This window comes from Marmota marmota, unplaced genomic scaffold, assembly GCF_001458135.2.
Source record: "Marmota marmota marmota unplaced genomic scaffold, marMar, whole genome shotgun sequence".
Taxonomy (NCBI): domain Eukaryota; kingdom Metazoa; phylum Chordata; class Mammalia; order Rodentia; family Sciuridae; genus Marmota; species Marmota marmota.
The window spans coordinates 1636851-1658823 of record NW_026000242.1 but is presented as its reverse complement, the minus strand read 5'-3'; the positions used below and the strand labels follow the sequence as shown (position 1 = coordinate 1658823).

Genomic DNA, 21973 nt, shown 5'->3' with positions numbered 1-21973 from the left:
GGGGAGGGGGGATGGTGGAGGATGGGAAAGGCAGCGGAGCACAACAGACACTAGTATGGCAATATGTAAATCAATGGATGTGTAACTGATGTGATTCTGCAATCTGTGTATGGGGTGAAGGTGGGAGTTCATAACCCACTTGAATCAAAGTGTGGAATATGATATGTCAAGAAATTTGTAATGTTTTGAACAACCCACAATAAAAAATTAAAAAAATAATAATAATATATACACATGACAGGACAGCACATCTAAAAACTTTAAACATATGTATGCTCTTTGACTTTGCAAAAATCTATAAATTATGAGAGCTATGCCATTTAAAACTTAAGAACTATGTTTTGTCTGTACCATTACTCTATTGCTTATGTTTCCTGTTCCAATGAATACAATAAACTCTTCTTAGAAAAGTAAAAAAAAAAAAAAAAAGAGCAACTCACACTTGGATGTTGACCAGTAAGAGAGACACTGTCTCATTTTCTTTCAAAAACTTCCCATTACCGTATTTCTGTTAATAGACTTATGGTTAAATCCTTCCAACACTTTCACACATACTGGCAAAACCCAACACTTAGCTGGGGCAGGTGAAGTGATTTAGTTGATGTCAAAACATTTCACAGGATCCTTGCCCCCAAGGTCAGTCTTTACCATCCAGTACATAAGACTCTAGAAAATCAGAATTCTTTATACAGTGCCAAGTGGAATTTAAAATGACTTTGGATAAAGAAATAAAACATATTTGCTGTACGTTTCAGGTTGAAATGAAAGAGCCATCAAAATGGCCCTTTGTTTGGCCCCAAGTCATCTCACAATTGTAAGACCCAGCAGAATGTTGCTAAGCTACCAAGATCCTAAGGCTAGGATAGAGATTTTCCACAAACAGTGAATGACGAATACTTTTTTGCTCCTTTTTAAAATCGTACTGATGACAACAATATCCATCTATTATAAACACAAGTGGATCCATGATCAATTTTACAGCCTATCTGTTTCAGATACTCAAGAAAATAAGAACAATATGCCTATTAGAAAGCAAGGAACTTCAAATTTGAGTGACATAATGAGGGAGGGCCTGTATTTGACCAGATGTTATATATGCCATTGAAAGACATGGTATAATTATGCCTAATCTCTATGAGCTGGTAGAAATAAAGGCCCTATAAGCCATGTATTCTCTCTTATTACAGTCTCCTTTTTTATGGTGTTTTTCCATCTTGAGTTTCCAACAAGAGCATCCTCTTAAAGAGAGCTTTTTTTACAAGTAGTTGAATTTAATGACAGCTGTCTTTTTGATATTGTTTTGTATCATAAGGAGTCTCTTGGGAGTTATCCAGAAAACAAGTCAAGAAAAGACAATATTGAGGAACAAAATAAAAGGTAAGCCTAGCAAAGGCACTGATGCCTAATGGTTCCAATTGGGGCCTTATTATTGGTTAATGAATCATTGTCAAAACATCACAGCAAGCAGGAGCGTGCACAGTCTAGTCTATAGTGAGAAAATGACTCTTCATCCCAACAGTTATTAACTGGGAGTTGTTTGAAAACACGTTCAGTAATTATAACAACACTGGAGCTAATTGAGAACTTTGAGTTGATAGCAAATGGCCTACAATAGCAGACTAGATCAACTCAGGGGGGATTCTTTTCTAATTACCTATTGAAAAATAGCAGAAAATGAATTGAATTTGGGTGATAGTCTACAGATATCCGGACAAGTTTAGCTAATTCTCTTCCAATATGTGCTTCAAAACATATTATTAGAAGTAGCATTTGAAAAGTTCTTAAGGAAAAATCAGGGTCACTCTCCTAAATACGCCTTTTTTAAAAGATTCTTTTTACCTAATAGAGTAAGACTTGAAAAATACATATTTCATCCAACTCTCAAGTACTCACAGAATAACTGCAGGGCTTCTGCTCCTTAATGTTAACTATATTTTCATAATTTCTGTTGTCAATAGGTGAAAACAGAGAGACAAAAAGATACACCAACACACCATTTGCCTCTTCCGTTGTTTCTCCAGTAAGAAACGAATTGAAGAGAGTAGCACAAAATGAAAAATTTGAATCACTGTGGATTTTGATTATACATAGTGCTCACTCTACCTATATCAATGATTATACAAAATTGTTTATATTATCAGACAAAATAATATTTCCACACTATAAAGGTGAAATGTGCATTCTAATAAATATATTTAGATATTCCACTTTTTAAATATACTGAAGTAGGTAGGGTCTCAGAGTAGCTGAAAATCTGATATTCAGAATTGCCCCCTCACCCTCCTGCTTCTAGACTAAGTACAGTATTTGTTTCTACTCACCTGCCAGCTTAATTAAGCAAAGTCACACCTCTTTTCTCATAAAGGAACAGAGAAAATACAAACTGTTTCAATTTCCTAATTAAATAGATATCTATCAATGGGAAGCTTTTTTATTTTTTAATTTTTTTTTTAGCAAAAGATTTTTGATGGAATTTTAATTCTCTAAATTACTCGCCAGTCTGAAGCATTCACATTTTTCATGTTTGGTTACTTAATTTTGGCTCAGTAAAATAACTGGGAAGCTGGACCTTCCCAAAATGTTATGAAAACAATGCCTTACAAAAGGAAGCAAGATGCTAAAAGAACAGATTTTTTTTTTCCCAGCTCTCTCTACCCTGCAATAGAGGGGCTCTTTGGAAACTATGAAGAGAGGAAAAAAAGAATTTGGTGGACAGGGTTTATCTCCCTAGCTGCCTCTCCATTCCTTTTCCATTTTCCCCTTGCAAACCTATGTAATGTAAGTAATTAATTTTCAATAAGCTGAATAAATGGTCTTCCGCTATTAAATAGCTCTAACAGGTTGAGAGGATTATGATGATGTGAGCATTCCAGGCAAATGTATTTAGTGAATCCTTGCATATTTCTGATAAGATTTTATAAATACTCTTTTACTGAACTGGCATCTCAGGGAGAATGACCCTAATATTGGGCCTGATTTCTTGGGATAACCTCTGTCACTGAGGTCCCCAAGTTTTGCAATAGATGTTTAACATTAAGTATAACTGTGGTGTGAATGTGGCAATAGGGAAAATAACTGTCCAAAATTTAAAACCCGGAAAACATGATCAATCATCCTTTGGGAAACTGACTACACAGAAGAATGTAGAGGACATCAAATGAAATCAACAATGATCTCTGGGCTAAATAATTTGGACCCCACACATACTCTTTCCTCAGTGGCAAACTCATCTCTCAATTTAATCTTATACTTTATTTTTTGACATGCAGACATCTTTCAAAATTAGTATACTGAAGCCCAACTGGCCTTGCCTCATATCCCCACCCTGTCACCTGGCACTGGAGTCTTTTCCCATTCCCCCTGCTTCCACACAATGGTGACACTTTGAAGTAGTGCACATGAGGTCCCTAAATTTGTTGTCTCTACTTAAAATTGGTAATCTCCTATGTCACAAACCTCAAGCACCTATTTTTAATGAAAGCTTTAGATGAATATCAAAGAACTATTTAGCCATGTCTAATATTTTAATTAGATTATATTCTCAATTTAACCCATTAAATCTCCTTTGATGATCCCCATATTTAGTGTTTAGCATCAGATGCATGAGGTAATGAATACTGGACCTTTTGATTTAATGAGAATTTCGGCTCTTCCAGCCTGCACCTCTTTGTATACCTTTTATTTTCCTGGCTATAGAATTCAGTTAATTGAAGGGGTCTCTTACCATCACACATTAAGGAGTATAAATTAGCATCTCCATTCTGATTGAAAAATGCAAGCAGACAGTTTTGCTTTGATCTGAGGATTGAGCTGAAGAAGGCAGCAGCCCTCTGAAAATGAGCTGATGGTCTTGTTATCAGGGCAAAATACAGATGCGTCCATGTGTCACAAAACACTTAATGTCTTAATTGGTCACCTTCCAATTCTGCCTGCCCTGTTTGCTGCATTCTCTTCAGGAGCCTGTGTGTGTGTGTGTGTGTGTGTGTGTATGTGTGTCTGTGTGTCTGTACATCTGTGTATTGCTTTCCATTTATCCTTTTTGTTTCTCTCCTCTCTTCAGTTAGTTAGGTATCTAGGTCTCAAATTAATCTGAGCCTAAGAAAAATTAAATATAGTCACCCTTCAGAATCCAAGGGAGATTGGTTCTAGGAACCCCCCCCCCACGCCAATAACAAAATTCATGAATATTCAAGTCCTTATATAAAATGACATAGTATTTGCATCCAAGCTGCAACACACACATCCTTCAGTATACTTTAAATCATCTTAGTTTATCTATACATATATCTCCCTAATACAATGTAAATGTTGTGTGAATGTTGTTATACCGTGTTATTTAGGGAATAGTGACAAGAAAACAAAGGCTTACATGTTCTATACACATGCAATATTTGTAGAGATCAAATATTTTCAATAAGCAATTGATTGAGTCCACAGATATAAAACCCCCAAATATAGAAGGTTTACTATAACATAAATTCCCTCGGCTTGAAATTTCTTAGAACATTCTGCAAAACTCTTGAGGACCTTCCACAGACAAAGATGTTTAAGGACGGACAATTTCCAATGCCCTCAACCCTGCTCCCAAGCCATTGGTACTGCATCACTTACCATGAGGTAGGAAAGGCTATTCTGTTCTTCCTTCCTGTAGACAGAGAAAAGTAGAGAACACACTGAATAAAACCATTGAAGATCTCTGTGCCAAGTAATTGGACCCCATATGTATTCTGTCCTTGATGGCAAATCCTCCAAAATTAACTTGTAATTCATTTTGTGCCATCCAGACAACTATCAAAAATCACTTCCAAGAGTCTTGATAGCTCTGCCTCCTGTCCTTACCCTGTCACCAGAAGGTGAAGTCTTTTCTTATTTCCCCTGCTTTTAGTCTGTTCTGGTGATAATGAAATTCCCCTGTACCTCAACCAATTCAATTTCATAAAAGAAATATCAAAGTAAAAGATCAACATCTTCATCAGAGCAATACTTCCATTGCTTACTATAAATGACAAAATAAAATAACATCAAATTCAAATCATAAGACTTCTGGGTAGATAAGGTAGACAAAATACACACACATTTCCTTTGCTTTACAAGAACCCACTGGAATTATAGTAAAGCATTTTTTAAAGGCATAAACATATAAAAACAGGGAGAAAAGGAAGAGTGGCAATAGTAACAAAATTCTGAAAACTGGAAGGCAGGTGGATGAGTTGCTAAAAAGAAACTGGCAGACTCCAAAAATACTAAACTCTAAGCAAAAGGGAGGACCAAGAATCAATGAGACACATTAAGACGAAAAATGCTGGGCTGTGGTTGTGGCTCAGTGGTGGAGCACTTGCCTCGCAAGCGTGAGGCCCTGGGTTTGATCCTCGGCACTACATAAAAATAAACAAATAAAAATAAAGATATTGTGTCCAAATACAACTAAAAAAATTACAAAAAAAAAAGACTTAGGAACTGATGTTGTCAATTACCTCTGGAAATAAGGGGAATGGAGGTGAGACAGGTCCAATCATATAAAGGATTGGATAAAGGTATGTTTAAGAGCAGACAGACCTTTAGATCTGTTCCCCAGTTTCCATGCAGCCAATCCCCATTCATCCACTGCCTCATTGAAAGATGATTCTACCTTTTGTAGAAGGCAGAACTGTCTCTATAGTGAGGGACAACTGGCTCTGTTGAGGAGGCATAGTACTAAAGCAATAGTGAATGTGTGTGCTCCAAATACAGAGACCATGGCTCCCAGAAGGTTGGGACTTTACTCCACAAGCAGGAGGTCAGAAAATTTTTCCCTGGGGACTCTGACCAGCCTAAAAGAAAAAACCTAAAACTCTTCAGAGGTTCTACAACTAAAGAACTCATCCATATTATCCCAACAGTAAAGCTTATAATCAATAAATCCTATCCCTGAACTCCTAGTTTTCTATCAGTTTTTTTGTTTGTTTGTTTCTCACATAAATATAAGCAGACAACTGGAATTTCCAAACATCTGAACATATTACCCAAGGTATCTTTTAAAAGGAGGTGGGGAGAACAAGGAAAATGAAAGAGATCTTAGAAATTAGAACTATGGTAGCAGAAATTAAAAGCTCAAAAGTAAGATTAGGAAATAACAGGGAGCAACCTTCCCAGAAATCAGAGCAAAAGGGCAATCAGAACAAAAGTAGAGAAAATGAAGAGAAAAGAAGAAATTTAGAGAATAAATCCCAAATATAATAATCTAAATAATGAAAGAGTTCCATAAAGGACAAACACAGAAAAGAGGGATATAAATTATCAAACAATTAATTCAAGAAAATTGCCCAAAACTTTTCACACTGAAAGGGCCTATTAAGTATCCAGAACCATGGGTGGAAATAGACTGAAAGCAAGGCATATAATTGTGAAATTTCAGTACACTGGCTACAAAGAGAGTTCCCTATAGCTTCCAAAGAGGATAAATAAATGAATAAATAAAACAGCACACCAAGAATCGAAGTACTTTAGACTTCATGATAACAATTAGAAGCTAAAAATCAGTAGTGATACATTCAAAATTATTCAGAAGTATTCATAAATGATTTCCAACTAGAGTTCTGTACTTAGCCAAAATACTAACAACGCATGAGATTAAAGATTTTTTTCCAGATGTGGGTGATCTGTAAATATTTACCTTCCAGGTACCGATTCTTAGGAAACACAGTAGTCCACGCTTTCCCAAAAAGAAGAAGTAAAGAAGGAAAAAATAAGATGAAAAGAATCCACAGGATGATGGGAAAGAGAGATGAATTGGCACAGAGGCCAGAGCAGGTTTGGGGACAGTTTTTGTTTCTTCAGGAAAATGAAGTGAATATATGAATATCTTAGAAATGGGATCTACACAAGTAGTGAAGAGCTTGGGATTAAATTAGTCATAAGTACATTAAAAATTAAAAACAACTAAATATCCATTCAAAAGAAAAGAAAAATTCTTGCAGTAAAGAAAAGTCATTGATTAGCTGACTTAGCTGAGAATTGCATATGCCTACCATAATAGTCATCTGAAATAATGACACTGGAAGGAGAGATGGAGAGGGTCCACATTCGTAGAGGGAGCAAAGGAGAAAGAAAATGAAGTTTTTGTCTTTCATAGTATGAAGTACCAGATAATTACTAACATAGAAATCCCAGAAAGTAGCAATTCAGTGAAATCACTTAGAAATGTGCCAGTACCCATCAAAATTATCAGCCCAAAGTGGAAAGTATGGAAAGTAGTTGCCTCTGCAATAAAGAAAACAGGGAAGGAAATAGGGACTGCTCTTTAAAAAAAAAAAAAAAAAGTAATCCTTATAGAACCATGACCTCTTTAAATAATGTGTGATAAATGATAAAACCCAAATTTTCTAAATTAAAAATAGAGGACTAGGGTGTAGCTCAATGATAGAGCACTTACTTAGCATATACAGGCCCTGGGTTCAATACCCAGCACCGCAAAAAATAAATAATAATTAAAAATAGAGAGCTTTGGAGTTGAAAGGGATAAATGGAAAGAGAGCAGAACAAGCCTACAGGTTTTCATTTTTTGCTTTTAGCTTGAAATTATTCCCATTTGAAACTCAGGGAGCACCCATATATCCCTATTCCCATTGTTGTGTGTGGCTCATTTCCCATCCCCAAACAAGCACTGTAAGGAACGAAGACTACTGGTCATTCTTAACTTCTGGCTAGAATATTGACAAGTACACCCAATTACTCCATTAACTGTAGCCAGGGAAGCTAGGAGGAGAATAATGTTAGAAATGTTCAGCTAATCTCCAAAGATAATATTCATCAATAATTTAAAACAGTTCTTTTACTTATTCTTGTCACAAAGATTTATTCATAAAGTGTGGGTTTTTTAAGCTAAAATTTTCTTTAAGAAGCCTCAGAAAGAAACCTAAATTTTTGATTTCCCATGACATATTCCAGACTGGAATCATAGGCAATTCTTTTGTCACTTAAGAGAGTCTTTGTCTTAAGAGGGTCTCTGGCCAGGTACCATAGCACCCACCTGTAATCCTAGCTATTCAGGAGGCCAAGACAAGAGGACTGCAAATTCAAAGCCAGCCTCAGCAACTTGGCAAGGCCCTAACCAACTCATCAAGACCCTGTCTCAAAATAAAACATAAAAAGGGCTGGGGATGTTGCTCAGTGGTTAAGCACCCTTGGGTTCAATTCCTGGTACAAAAAAAAAAAAAAAGGTCTCCATGAATTTGAACTCTAATATTCCTTCCATCATAACATAATATCTGTCACAAAATGGTATAACAGAAACCTGAGACCGGAAGTAGATAGGATAGGAACTAGGGGGATAAAGGAGTACTCCTAATGAAACCTTCCAGATCCTATTTCATTCAGGGCTTATAAATCCTCCCTTAGCCCAAGAAAATAAGATGAAGCTATTAAAAAAAATTAAGAGTCAGAGATGTAACTCACTTGTAGAGCACTTGCCTAGCATGTGTGAGTCCCAGGGTTCAATCTATAGTATCACAAAAAATATTGAGACACAATAACCTCTTGGTAATGATGTGATGAGAACACAAGACTCACCTGTTCCTTAACAAATAGTAACAGCTGTAGTCCTGTGAAGTTTGACAGAAAGGACTTTATCATTGATATGTTTTGATCTCTAGTGTAGTTAATTATCTTCCTTTAGATCTTTTCATCCAAGATCTCACCTTAAGTACTTTCACAGCTCTAATCTCTCATCCCCTCACCATTTTAACTCATTAATTGGGTATTCTCCTCATTTTTCAAATGCCACGAAAGAAAAGTAATATTATCATTGGTAAAGCCAGGATTAGAATTTAGGCCTCTAAGCCAAGCCATCTCACCAATGGCCATGATGCCAAATCCAGCTGTGGCTCTTCAATATTACAAGGGAGCAGTATGAGAAGACTCCTGGATTTGTTATGAATGGAATCATGGAGGCAGATTGTCTGGAGGTGTGCACTAGGAATTCTGAGAAGGAAAGAATAAATAAAATGTAGGGGAGGGGGGATAGCAACCAGAAAATACAATGGAGAGTAAAAACAAAAATCATTTTGAATTTTCATCTCAATCCTAAATATTCACTGGAATTAAATTTTTGACCTCTCAAAGTATTAATTCTGTAACTCACCAAATAATAGGCAGTCTTTCTCATTTGTCTCATCTGTAATTAAGAGAGATTAAGTCAAATATTTTAGATTAAAGAAGAGTGGAAACTTGAAGTCAATTTTTTTTCTTTTCTTTTCTTTCTTTCTTTTTTTTTTTTTTTGCAGTAGATATTGAACTCAGGGCACTTAACCAACTGAGTCACATCCCTAGCCCTTTTTATTTTTTATTTTGAGAAAGGGTCTTGCTAAGTTTCTTAGGGCCTTGGTAAATTGCTGAGTCTGCCCTCAAAATTGCAGTCCTCCTGCCTCAGCCTGCCAAGTTGCTGGGATTATTGGCCTGCACCATCATGCCTGGCAAAACTCAAGGTCTTTTAAAAATCATCTGGTTCATCCTATTGGATCCAAGAATATCTTCTGAAACATCCCAGCAAGTAGTTATTCAGCTTAGTTTTGAATGGAATTGGTCACAGGGACTCAGTATCTCCCAGAAGAGCTGATTCAAGTTTTGGATTGCTCTTATTCAGAAGGGTTTTCAAGAGTGGATCAAAGATTTTATTAAATAATTTTCAGCTACAATTTTTAAACACTTTATACCCAAAATCACTATGAAAAATCTTCTCCATGTGACATGATGACAATAGCCCTACCATAACCTATCACAACAACATGAGTTACTGGTAAGTATGATAATTAAAACTGGCTTCTAGTCTTAATTCTGTCACTGTCTATGTGACTTTGCAAGGCTCACATTATATTTGATATTTAACTTCCTACATGTATAAAATGAAGGAATGAGACTTTGTCAAATGTCTCTTCTAATGCTGACAATTTCTCCTGACTGTATCTTGGTCCTTAACCTAAAAGAACATCACTTTGTTTTCTACAAGGAGGTGTTGGAAATTGTTTAATGAATGAAAAAGACTAGGGGTCATTTCTTTTCTTCTCTTTCCTATTTTCTTAATCCTCATTGCTATGGATATATTCATTTAAACTAATATATGAACTGAAATCTTATAGTAAGATGATAAATAATTTTAATAACTTGGAAATTACTGTTCCTTTCCTACAAAAATAAAATAGAATACTGGGCTCTTAATGGTTAAGAAGACCCATGAAATGTAGGGTGGAGGGGGTGTGCTTAGTGAAAGAGCAGTTGCCTAGTATGTGCAAGACCCTGGGTTGATCACCAGCACTGAAAGAGAGAGAGAGAGAGAGAGAGAGAGAGAGAGAGAGAGAGAGAGAGAGAGAGAATATCATATAGGATATCTAGCCCAACTTTCCAATGATGGAGAACTGTGTAATAGGGAGTCCCTTAAGTTTTGCCTTCTAACCATGGCTTAAACATTTGTAGTGAAAAGGTGCTTGGTGTTTTGTGGATTTAGCCTGTTTTGTTGTTGGATAGCAAAGTACCAGGGCTATAGAAGTACTCAAATATTATTCCAGGTTCTTCCCTGGAAACACAATAACATCTTTAGCATGGCTGGATATACTCCTAGATAATTAATAACCCTGCAGCCATTCAAATGTAGCTGCCATAGCTAACCTCCTCCTCCTCCTCCCCCCCCAAAGCCTTTTTATTTCAAGCTAAAAAGCTCAGTCCTTTATTTGATGTTTTCCATAATCTTTACTATCCAGATTCCTGTATATTGAATGAATTTTAGCTTATCAACATCCTCTTTAAAATGTGATGAAAAAAATAACAAAAATATGAAATGTAAAATATTCCAATCAACTCATTATTTTTGCCTGTATATTGAATTAAAATCAGGAAGACTAGGTAGTCACTCCTTCAACTAAATGTTTATTGCACAAATTCTCTTAGCACCAGAAAGTGTTCTGCTGGCTCTGCCTTTCCACATCCCTGTATCTCTAATTATCAAATACATCCAAGAAAGTCAGCTCTCTATTTCTTGAAATGGTGACATGGATTTCATTTAAATTATTAGGGTCACTGTCAGCTAATACTGGGCAGGTTACCCATTTCTTTTGTTCTTTCTTTTTCTTTCCTTTTCTTTTTTTTTTTTTTTTTAATTTCCTTGTAGTACTGGGGATTGAACCCAGGAGCACTCTACTACTGAGCTACATGCCTGCTCTTTTTATTTCTTATTTTGAAACAGGGTCTCACTGGGTTGCTCAGGATGGCCTTGAACTTGCAATTCCTCTGCCTCAGCCTTCCAAGTCATTGAGATTACTGGCATGTGCCACCATGCTGAACTCCATTTCTTATGTTCTTATGTGTGCAGGAATATTAGCAAGAATCTCTTTCTGAGAATCTATGAAATGAAGTCTATCAGAAGCAAAACATTAGTGACAAATATGGGGGGGGAATACTATATTTGGGATTCAATGTGGGATGACTTGCCTATCTTAGCTATTTGAAGATGCGTTTGTCACTCCAAAATCAAATTTATATGTCTTCCTGTAATATATCGTAATGAACATAGTTTTGTCAGATCTTCACCATGAAGTGAAACTGAGTTGAGGCAAAAGCCTGGGTAATTCAGACAAAATACCTTTTCAGCCTATGGAGGCTTTGATCAGCATTGAAGGCCAAAAACAAAAAGTGCTGTCATGTTACATTAAATTGAGACTAAATTGTATCTATCCTCTACCATCATCACTAACCCCTTATATTAAAAAAGAAGGAGAGATGGGACTGAGAGAAGTTTGCTATTGGATTATTTGTCACCAATCTCAGGGTTTTTTTGTTTTTGTTTTTTCTTCGTGAGAGAACCATGCCTTGGTTAGCAAGGCCAGTGTTGCAATTTGTACTCTTCCCTTCCCTTTCATTCCAGCCAGGAACAGCCATCCATAAAGAGACCAGGATGAGGGGACCAACCATCTTCCTATTCTTAGTTCTCAAGAATTAAACCTGGACTCCAGGACTCATTCTGCCTCCAATCAGGTAGAGCTGTGTTTATGCTAACAGTGTTTCCGATTTGCCTGCTTTTTTTCAAAACAAAAGGTTATGAAATACATTTATGTGATAACCATTATTATCCAAAGTTCAGGTATGAAGACATGAATTGGTGTGAATATACTGTGTATACAACCAGAGATATGAAAAATTGTGCTCTATATGTGTAATAAGAATTGTAATGCATTCTGCTGTCATATATAAATTTTTTTAAAATTTTAAAAAAGAAATAAATTTATTCTGCTCTGTATGGACCCAGAAAAAGCCCTGGTCTCTTGTGAAGACCAGAGAAGGAAAAAATTAGTGCCTGGTACTTTTGAGTCTGTATTCATCATCTAATTTAACACACACACACACACACACACATACACTACATCCTTCCCCAAATATACAACAGTACTACTCACTTTAAAGATTCTTCTTAAATCCCATTAGTGGTTGTTCTTCCTGGGATTAGAAGAATTTGGTATTTTTCCCTTGCCTCCATGTTCTTGTATATTTACTTTCCCTTCCAGGTTACCCCGACATTCTTATTCATGAAACACTTATTTCCTCTCAAACCAAGTCTTTTGTTTTATTGTAAAGCATTTGCTATAAGTAAATCCTTCTTTAAATGGTACTGTCAGGCTGAGGATATGGCTCAGTGGTAGAGCACCTGGCTAGCAGGCAGGAGGCCCTGGTTTGTCCCCAGCAAAACACAAACACACAGGGTGGGGGAGAAAGGGTCCTGTCATTAACTGAACAGAGATGGAAGGAAGATATCTAAGCCTGAATTTGCTTTTAATAGCCACATCTACAGGATCTAAAGAAATGAGAGTAGTGTTCTTATGAAGTGAGGCAAAATACCAACTGATTCATTGTTACCAGAAGACAATGAAGTGCATGAGAAAAGAAGGGAAGGAGGGGGTTAGAGGAGATATTTTTCCCTCTTTGGCTCTTAGCTAGCCCACATTTCATGGATAAATTCTTCAATCTTGTCAAACCTCAATTTCCTCATCTGTGAAAGGGGAACATAATGCTGATCATATGTAACTTACAAGTTTGCGGATTGATTCCAGAACACTATATGGCGTTTATATTTTAGAAATAGTAATTTTGCCTCCTAAATGATACAGATTGGGTAAATCTCTCACTCTGGCACTCATCTTTGCCTTATATAATGTTTTCTCAATAACACTATTGTTGTTTGTATTCAAGCCTATTGCCACATTGATAGGATCATAGAACTTAGACCCAAAAGGATCTTTAGGATTAAAAGTAACCCAAGCTCACCCCACTGTAGTCTATATACTGTTATTCGTCATTGGAACCCGACCAGCCACAGTCACTCTTTTCCAGTCTTCCTGGGCTCACATGCGTAAAGATACAACCAGAAGCCAAAGGAAAATCGAAAGCCGAGGTCGCCTTCAGCACGGCTGCTGTATTTGATAAAGTGTATTGAGTATGACAGTGTTGTCACACAATTCATTAGTAAAATCTCGTATTCCAAACATCAAGAGATTCCTTTCCCTCCAGCGGTTCGGAGCGATAAAATGGCATTTGCGGTGAACTTTTCCATGTAGGTGGGACTCAATACCATTAATCAAACGATTGAAAACAGAAAAACCGGGGTGGGGAGAAGAAATCTGTTAACGAAAGGTCACTAGCCCAGTTCACTTCTACGGGAATAGGAAATTGCCTAGGGCGGAGGGGAGAAGGCGTGCGCGTTGGAGGACAAGAGAACAAACGGTTCCCGGAAACGCGTGGTCGTTCCCAGTTTCGCCCGGCGAGCCCTTTATTATCTAAAGAGACTGCAAACCCAGTAACAGAATAGGAGACCTTGCAGGGGGAAAAGAGGGATAACGCTCAAGGCGATCAGATCTTCACCGCACCTCAATAGTCCCCAAACAGGTGCACGCCCAGAACCCCTTTAACCTCAGTCATAAATCTATTAACATATAACTAAGGCCATTGTCCTTAACCTTACTAAAATTCTGCATAACCCAAAATGCACTGAGAATGAGCATTTCCACACACAACCCGAGGACACTCACTTTTAAAATATCAGTAGCCCGTGGGGTATTGGAAGAGTTGCAGGACAGAAGCGCAACAAGTTCGGGAAGCAGAAATTGCTGCACGAATTTTTCTCTGCCCAAGTTTCTCGCGACGCGCAAGCGCGGCTCTATATGGGGCAGGGAGAGCTTAAAAAGCATCCTCGCCCGGGAACCACAAGCTCAGGAAGAGTGCCAGGACGCAGATCCGCTAGCTCTCGGTGAGAAATGGGACCGGAGAGGATGGAAGCGCCGTCCGAGAAGGAGGGAGTCACTTAGGTATTTGAATTAGAGATGAGCTGTGAGGGGTAGGATGTGAGCGGAAGGTTAGTGAGGAACAGCCCGCGAGTCTGTCCTGGCACTGAACCTTTTAAGGATCAGGTTGTGATTCTGCCTGAATCCCTGCAGAGCAGAAGGCCCCAGACACCTGGTCCCTTACCGATGCCAGCTGAATTGCTTAAGGAAGGGCAAAGAGTCCCGGTGGGGAGACCACGAAACCCGGAAACAGATCTGGGGGCAGGTGGCTAAGAAATGAGAGAGAAGGGGTTGTGCGTTTGCGGCGGAGAAAAACCTTCCCCCCATCGAATTAGAGAGCAGAAAGCCCAAGTTCAGAGAGACGGCCACGCTGTGGGGGGGATCCCCGCAGCTGAAGACGTGGGGCGCGGGAATGAACGAACCCAGGCGCTCACTCGCTCGCGGCAATTTACAGGGCTGGGGCGGGGAGGGGCGTGCGGTCCAGTCCCGGGCGGCGCTGGCTCCGCACCCGCTGAGGGGTTGACAGGTGGGTTTTGTTGGTCTTCCAGCAGCTGATCTCCACCGCCCGCTGCAAGATCGGAGTCCCAGTCTTCCCGTTCGGGAGAAAAGCGCGTCTGGCGGGGCAGTGTCCTCTCCCGCCTCCCCTTCCCAGCTTGACGACTCAGAGCACTTGCGGCCCGGAATTGAGCTCCCCCTCGTCCCCAATGTCCACCTCGTCCTCTGGCTCGGTCAGCACGAAAGGGCCGGCGGGCAGGCTCAGCCGAGCGTCGGCGGCTGCAGCCTCTGGACCACGGGGACTACCCTCAGGGCTCTCAGGCCCGTCTGGAGCTTTGGGCTCGTCTTGACTTTTCCTCAGCTGCTTTTTATGCTTCATCCGCCGATTCTGGAACCACGTTTTCACCTGATTTCGGAGCGACAGAAACAAAATCGTGTCATTCTTCCAAACCCACACTAATCTGAGCGACTGCTGGGGGTTAGGAAAACGGACAGCAATCCATTGACGAATTACCAAGAACTGTGGCCGCCTCACTAGGGTTAACTACTAAATAAAGTGCTCACAAATTATGGTTTTAGGTTGAATGAGAATCAAACGTCCTATGGCTCCCAGAACTTATTGTCCGAAAATAATGATGAGGATTCAAATGTTGTGGTTAGTGATTATCAATACTGTTATTAATCAGAATTACTAATAGTAAGTGCTGTGTAGACGATTCTCTTGTAAATTCAATTTGTGTTCCTTTGATTGAGATATCTAAATACCTGGTCCAGCAAAACACCTGGACAGAAAGATGAGAACTGAACTTGCTAGTTTTCACGGAAAGAAATCATACCCAGATCTGACAGATCTGATGATTTCACAGCAAGTTCCATTTCCGGATATATATGAGAGAGGGGGACTAGAGGAAAGAGTTTGGGGCCTGCAGGTGAAAATCCCCTGGAGCTAAATGAAAACAATTATTCCACCCAGGACAAGAGAATAGAAAGAAAGGGCTTAAACTACAGTGTGTGTTGGGGCTTGGGTGGGGCTGCGTGTGAAGACTGGCTGCTGCGATACAGATTGAAATAAGAAGGGGAAAAAATCTCCTTGTATGAGTTTCTCCAGACAAGAAACCATCTAGTTTATCACCCGAGGAGATTTTTCTTCACGTAGAGACGCACTGGAGTAACTTTGTTTCGGAAAGTCTAGAGTGAAGTTGGGGTATCTGTGTTTTTAGTAATGATCTTGGAAAAATGAAAGCCTAGAAAAATGGGGAACGGGCTCATTACCACTCGAAGAGTTCCTCAATGGGTCCTGAAGAGTTAAGAGTTAAGGGGAGAGAGTAGTGAAGCAGAGATCAAGGACTCCCCTTCCTCTGGCCCACCTGCGTCTCCGATAGGCTGAGGGCAGTGGCCAGTTCCACCCGCTCTGGCGTGGACAGGTAGCGCTGGATCTCGAACCTCTTCTCCAAACCCGAGAGCTGTGAGTCAGAAAAAACTGTACGAGCTTTGCGGCGGCGGCAGTGTTTCCCAGGCAGCTCCGCGTGCTGGGGGTGCGGGAACAGCGCGGGAACCGGCACCCCTGCAGAGAGAAGAACAGCCAGGTAGCCAAGACCAGATCACCAGGAAGCAACCTCTGTTCTCCCCCACTCCCCACCTCTAGTGCCCAGCGCTTCCCTTGGCCTCTGGCCTCCACCAGTCCAGTCTCCTGCTTGTCCCAAAGCTCCTGGCGCCCTTTTCACAAGAATTCAAGATGGGGGTGGGAGTGGGGAAGTGCAAAATAGCGCTTAGAGATCTTTTTCTAGAAGGCCATCTAGAAATACAAATAATAAACAGCAACTAAAATGGAAAATAACACGACAAAACAGATCTGGAAATCTTTTTTAAATGTCTCTTTGAAGTGAGACTTCTGTCGGGTCTACCTGCACCTAGTGGTCTGTTGCACCTGAAAAAGTTTTCTTGAAAACATCAGATGGTTCTGGGAAATGTCCACTTGTACCCACCCAAATCACTGATAACACTTAGTGCTGTGTAAAGAAGCTAGTATGAAAAGGAAAGGTATGATCTTGCCTCCTGAATTCAGTAAATTAAAAAAAAAATCTCTTTCCCAAGTGCCCCCACCCTCCTGCAACCAAAGAGAGCAAAACTCTTATCCAGAGAAGCTCAGAAACCCTCCTTTCACATTTCCTTGTCAGTTTTGCAGTTACAACCTTACTCTCTAATCTGGTCCTTGTTCTTTCTTTCTGACTCCAAAGTAAGCAAAGCGGAAGGACAGAGCACTTTTCCTTGCTCGGTCAGGGGAGACTTCTCTTGTCTTTTCTGACCCTCCCAGGCCTTACAGTGTGAGAGATGAACTAAGCAGACAGAAGCTGCTGCAGATACCAAATATCTGCCAATCCCCGAAGGGGTGGAGGAACTAACACACAAAGCAAACAGGTCCAGTACCACAGGCATTGGCCATTGCTACATGGGGGCAACAACAGCATAGCTGACAGGAGACTGATGCCACTCAGATGGTGAAACAAATAGAGGATGTGGACCTCAAGATGAATTTTAGATTCTTCTCTCCAACACAGTGTCTGAGAGTCAGCTTCACACTTTTTTCTTTTGTCCTGGATACTAGTGCCCACATTTCATAGATTGTCTCCTGTCTTTTCCCAGCTCTTGCCCTGACTAGATTGTTTCCACTGCTGTACTCAGCATCTGGACTAAACAAATTATTCTGGCTGGAATGAAAATTCTAGAGAAGAAAGCCTTGGATGTGTCCTTTCAGAGAAAGACAGGGTGCATCGGTAGATATTTCCCCAAATCTTCTTGTGCCAACCACATTTTGCTAATCCCTACCCTTACCAAGTTGCAGAAATCAAAATACTTTGCTAGCACCCGGCTCCAACGACTCTGGCATCTGAGGCAGGGGAGGACTGCCTAGCTTAAGATCCTAAATTAAATGCTAAAACATTAAGAGTGAAGAGAGTTAAGGAAATTCATGTCTCTTCCTTTGTTTCTTATCCTTTCTGCCCTTATTTTGGACAGTCCAACCCCTTTTCCCGCAGACTATCCCAACCCTCATTCACTTCTATATCCTCTGAAGGATCTGCCAATGTTCCGCGCCTGGAAGAAGAAAGCTGGCCAAGTGGAAAGTTTCCGGCTTCGGAGCTGGAAAGTTGAGTTTAGTTCCATGGGAGGGGACTGTCAAGGGTCTCCTGGAGCCAGGAGAGGTGAAGAATTGGAATAGAGACATGGGCCAAAGTAGCCAGGAAGATCACCAGTGGAACTGAGCACTGCCCTCCAGTAATATGTCAAACTCATTCACCTCTAGCTGTCTCTTGGCCAGATGTATCTCCATTATAAAAAGTGTAGAGAGACCACAAATTATCCCCACGGGTTGGTATGCTTCAAGGGAGCTCTGCGTGCTCTCAGCCAAGTCCCCAACCCTCTATTGTTACTGATAGTGGGGTAGGGGGTGGACCAAGCCAGGCCAACCCAGAGCTGGCCTTTCCTTAGCTCTATCACAGGCTTAAGGACTGTGCTAGAAGGCCTGCTCTCTTGCTCCCCGCACATTAAGGCCCCTGCTACTTACCGGAGGTGGTAAGGAAATAAGGATGGTGGTGGTCTCCCTTATGCAGAGGGTGATGGGCGTGAGGAGCCAGGAGGGTAGGTGTGGGCATGAGGGGGTAGCCATAGTCTAGTAGAGGCACCCGGGAAGCCAAAGAGCTGGCAAAATGGTCAGGGGCCACCTCCCTCAGCGGCTTGGGCTTGTGCAGCAGGATGTCCTCGATGAAGAAGGATGTGGGCCTCTGAGAAGACGCCGGGTGTAGAGGAGAGGTGAAGTTGAGATTCATCTTGAGCGCAGAGCGCCTGCCACAGGGCGAAGGCCGGGGATAAAGTGTGTGAAGCAGGCAGTGTCTCAGCAAGCCTGGTGGAGATCCGACAACACTTCTCCGAGACTCAGATCTCCACTGCTCTCTTCTCGGCCTGGACTATCCCGGGCACTGGAAAGGCGAGAAGACAAGATCCTGGGTAGGTTGGGTCTATGTGCTGGAGAATTGGCAGCTTCGAGAGGGGAGCCGGGAGAGCCAATGGCGAGGCTGCCGGAGGCAGAGGGGAGGGTGAGGTGGGCTTGGGGCGGGGCGGGGATCTGTCCGCGGTGCTGAATACGCCTGGCTGAGCCTGGCGAGAGTGGAGCCTTCTGGGTTCGGGTTCCTAGGAGGCTTCTGGACCTCAATTTCTGCCCCAGCCCCCCATGCACATACATCGCAAGAGCTGCTTTTTTCCCAGTCGTCTTTTAGAGAAAAACTAAAAGAAAAAAGTCTCTGTTGTCCAACAAACTCCTCCCACCTTAGAGAAGAGACATTAAAAGAACCCCATAGCAATAAAGCACTTATTCAAGGCATTTGGGCCTAGAGTTTTAAGAGATTCAATAATAGATGGCAAAAGGAGAAGGGGAGAAGTAAAGAGAAAATTGTCCACTATTTTAAGTAGCTAGACTCATCTCAAATTGATAGGAGAGATGACTGGATTATTGAGATAAGTAAAAATGATCTTAACATTCTTGACCTCACTTATAGGGAGTGGGTGAGAGAAAAATCTACGTCTAGATTATTCAAGTGATTTGGTCAGTTTAAAAATGTCCAAAGCCACCCTTTAATGCCATCCTCCACGTTCCCTGAAATTTCCATTACTTCCTCCTCATTTCACTCATATAGTTTGCTGCTTCTGCTGTTACAGTCCTTTCAACCCTAGCCCCTCAAATAATTATACAGGGTTCCCCCCCCTTTTCCTTTCCCTAGCCTCTTTCCTTTCCCCTCCTTCCCAATCTTTTTCCCCTTGTCTTTTTCCAATCTGTCACATTTATTTCCCAGAAGTCAATTTGCCAAAATTAAGGTGATCATCCACAACACAGCAGGGGTAATTTTGGCTCGCATCTCCAAAAATTGCTCTAATTATTGATGTTAAACTCAGGGAAATTAAAAGAAGGCACTTCTCTTCCATCTCCCCATTTTTAAGCTCTAATTTATTGAAATCTAGTCGTCATCACAATTCCAATCACTACTGCTAATAGCAAAAGTGTTTTAATAGAGACTGAGTCCTCACAACCCATGCTATTAGATAATTAGAGGAGGCATTAGAAAGCCAAGTGCTAATCCTTAGGTGCATGGATAGGATTTCCATCTGATCTAGCAGGTAGAACAAATTAATTACCAGAATCAATTAGGCCCCAAACTACAGTGCTCCAGGAAGTGGAAGCATCCTATTCCATACAGATGAACTGGTAAATGGTAAATAGATAAGGAGGGTACAAGGAAGGAGGAAGCACGGTGGGGGAAGACTTTAAAATAAGATCTTGACAAGAGGCATCTAAATGAAGACAGAACACTGTCCTGGAGTCTGAAATGTGTGGGGTTTTGTTGTTGATTGGTTTCATTTTTTTAAGTTTATAATGGTAAGAACCGAGGAAAGGAGAGCAGGTGACCATGGAAAGTAAGTCAGCTGACTTTTCAAAAAGTTGTTCTCTAGCCATTATTGCTGGTCCAGTCATCCTTTATTGGGCTGGAGGGAGACTAAGAAGGTGGAAACTGGTAAAAGACCACCACCATCCAAAGCAGCTGATTAGATCCGTTTCTAGCAAGTGTATGTCTCCCCATACGCTAACGGCTGAGAGGCTTTTGAGGGCCAGGTGGATGTACAACCAGACTTTGGCCTGCGCCTGCACCCTTTACTTGAGAGCACAGGTTTGCAACTAGCCTGGGGGCGGGATTACAGTTTTTTTCAGGGCGGAGTCTAACTTCTGCTACAGAGGCAGACGAAAGATTACTGACTGTCCCTTTCGGAGCAGGAGCAGTATAAACGTCTTTGGGTGCCTGTCTTCAAGCCAAGTCACTGCAAATCCCTCTTACACATCTGCCATCCCCTTGTTCAAAACATCGCAGGAGGGACAGGGAGAGGCGGACTGCCTCCATGGCCTTCACTCTCCCTTTATTTTGTATCTCTAAACTCAGCACTCCGCTCTTCCCTCAAAGCTAAGGCTATAGCCCCAGGCCTCGCTCCTTGGCTGCGAAGCCCAAAGTGGTGGCAAAAGGGGAGGCATACTGGGTTCTCCCTTCTCTAGTGTTCCCTTGCCGGAGCTAGCCTTTCCGAGAGCCGAGCTGCCGAGGGAAAAAGACTTGAGATTTTCCCCCAGCAACCCAGCTGCCCCACATTTGCCTAAGCCCCCAGTAGGAACCTAAGAAGTGAGAAACAGGGAGGAAACTGGTTCGCTACAGAAAGAGGCAGGACCTCGCGATCGCCAGCGTTTTCTTTCCCTTTTCCCTTTCAGCAACGCTGGGGAACAAAGCTGCGAGCCGGAGAGAGTACCAGCACCGCCGCCAGGACCGAAGCAGACCCCTGCGGGGCTCGGAGGCGGAACCCGCATCCGTAGTGCAGGCGCCGGTGGGGATTCTACAGTCGTCTCTTTATCCCTGAGGGAGAGAGACCGCTTTTGCCTACGGTGCCCTGCTAACACAGCCGGCACTTGGAGCTTGAGCCGTGCGCGCCCATGGGCGGGTATGCAGAAGGTTCGTCGTCAAGATTCTAGTCCAGTCCTGACCTCACGTTCCTTTTAGAGCCAGATCCAGGGAAATTGCTTGGCGGGTTCGGAACCGCAGAAAGTTTCTCCGCAGTGGCGGGGCTCCAGGTCAGAACCGCGGGGGGGAAAATGCTAGAGTTATTAAAACCAGCCCAGACTTCAGCGCACAGCTCTGGTCTGGCCTGTCCTCCTCCCGCCAAGAGGAGAAGGCGGGCGCCGGGGTCTCCAGCCCCTCTCTTTTATTCCTACGGTAGGAGGGAGAAGCCTTGCAAAGCCAGCGATTGATGTTGGAAGCATCGTTCCCGCCCCCTCGCTCCGTGCTCTCGCTACCCCCAACCCGCGTAGGCCCCGGGACAGCCCGAGGATGGGGGATTCAGTGTTATATTTTAGGGAGTAGAGATTGTCTGCAGCAGAAAAAGGGAGCAGAGAAGCTATTTCCCCTTTAAAAACAGAGATGTTTCATTGCCTGGTTTGTCTCTGAAGTCTAGGCCAATTGCTGGCCACTAAAGATAATATGACCCATATAGGTTATTTTAAATTTTCTGCTTATCAAATTTAAAAAGCAGTATGTCATATTTTAAAAGGCGAAAGAAACAGATGAGACATTAATGTATTTCATTTAATCCCGATATAC

At 41.5% G+C, this 21973-nt stretch overlaps 2 protein-coding genes across 6 annotated transcripts in view; one reads left to right on the top strand and one right to left on the bottom strand.

The window, feature by feature from the left end:
- The window catches only part of Jhy (junctional cadherin complex regulator), a 90969-nt gene extending 69579 nt beyond the window's left edge, over positions 1-21390 (top strand). Inside the window, exons 9-11 of one of the 5 annotated variants that reach the window (XR_007344467.1) lie at positions 1313-1377; positions 11891-12000; positions 21091-21390. Coding sequence is in view for 3 of the 5 variants with exons in the window: in XM_048795603.1 (XP_048651560.1) it covers positions 1313-1377; positions 11891-11924 (99 nt within the window). In the remaining 2 variants the exon portion in view is untranslated. Of the gene's footprint in view, positions 1-1312; positions 1378-11890; positions 12163-21090 lie in introns of those variants that run through there. The other 4 variants (XM_048795606.1, XM_048795603.1, XR_007344470.1 and 1 more) reach the window with 4 other exon arrangements.
- On the bottom strand, positions 13533-18849 carry Bsx (brain specific homeobox). Its single transcript, XM_015490033.2, has 3 exons — positions 18355-18849; positions 16160-16356; positions 13533-15198 (listed from the first exon to the last, which is right to left on the bottom strand). The coding sequence occupies exons 1-3, from the start codon at positions 18614-18616 to the stop codon at positions 14959-14961; spliced, it is 699 nt and encodes a 232-aa protein (XP_015345519.1). The 5' UTR covers positions 18617-18849; the 3' UTR covers positions 13533-14958.
- Positions 21391-21973: the final 583 nt, after the last annotated feature.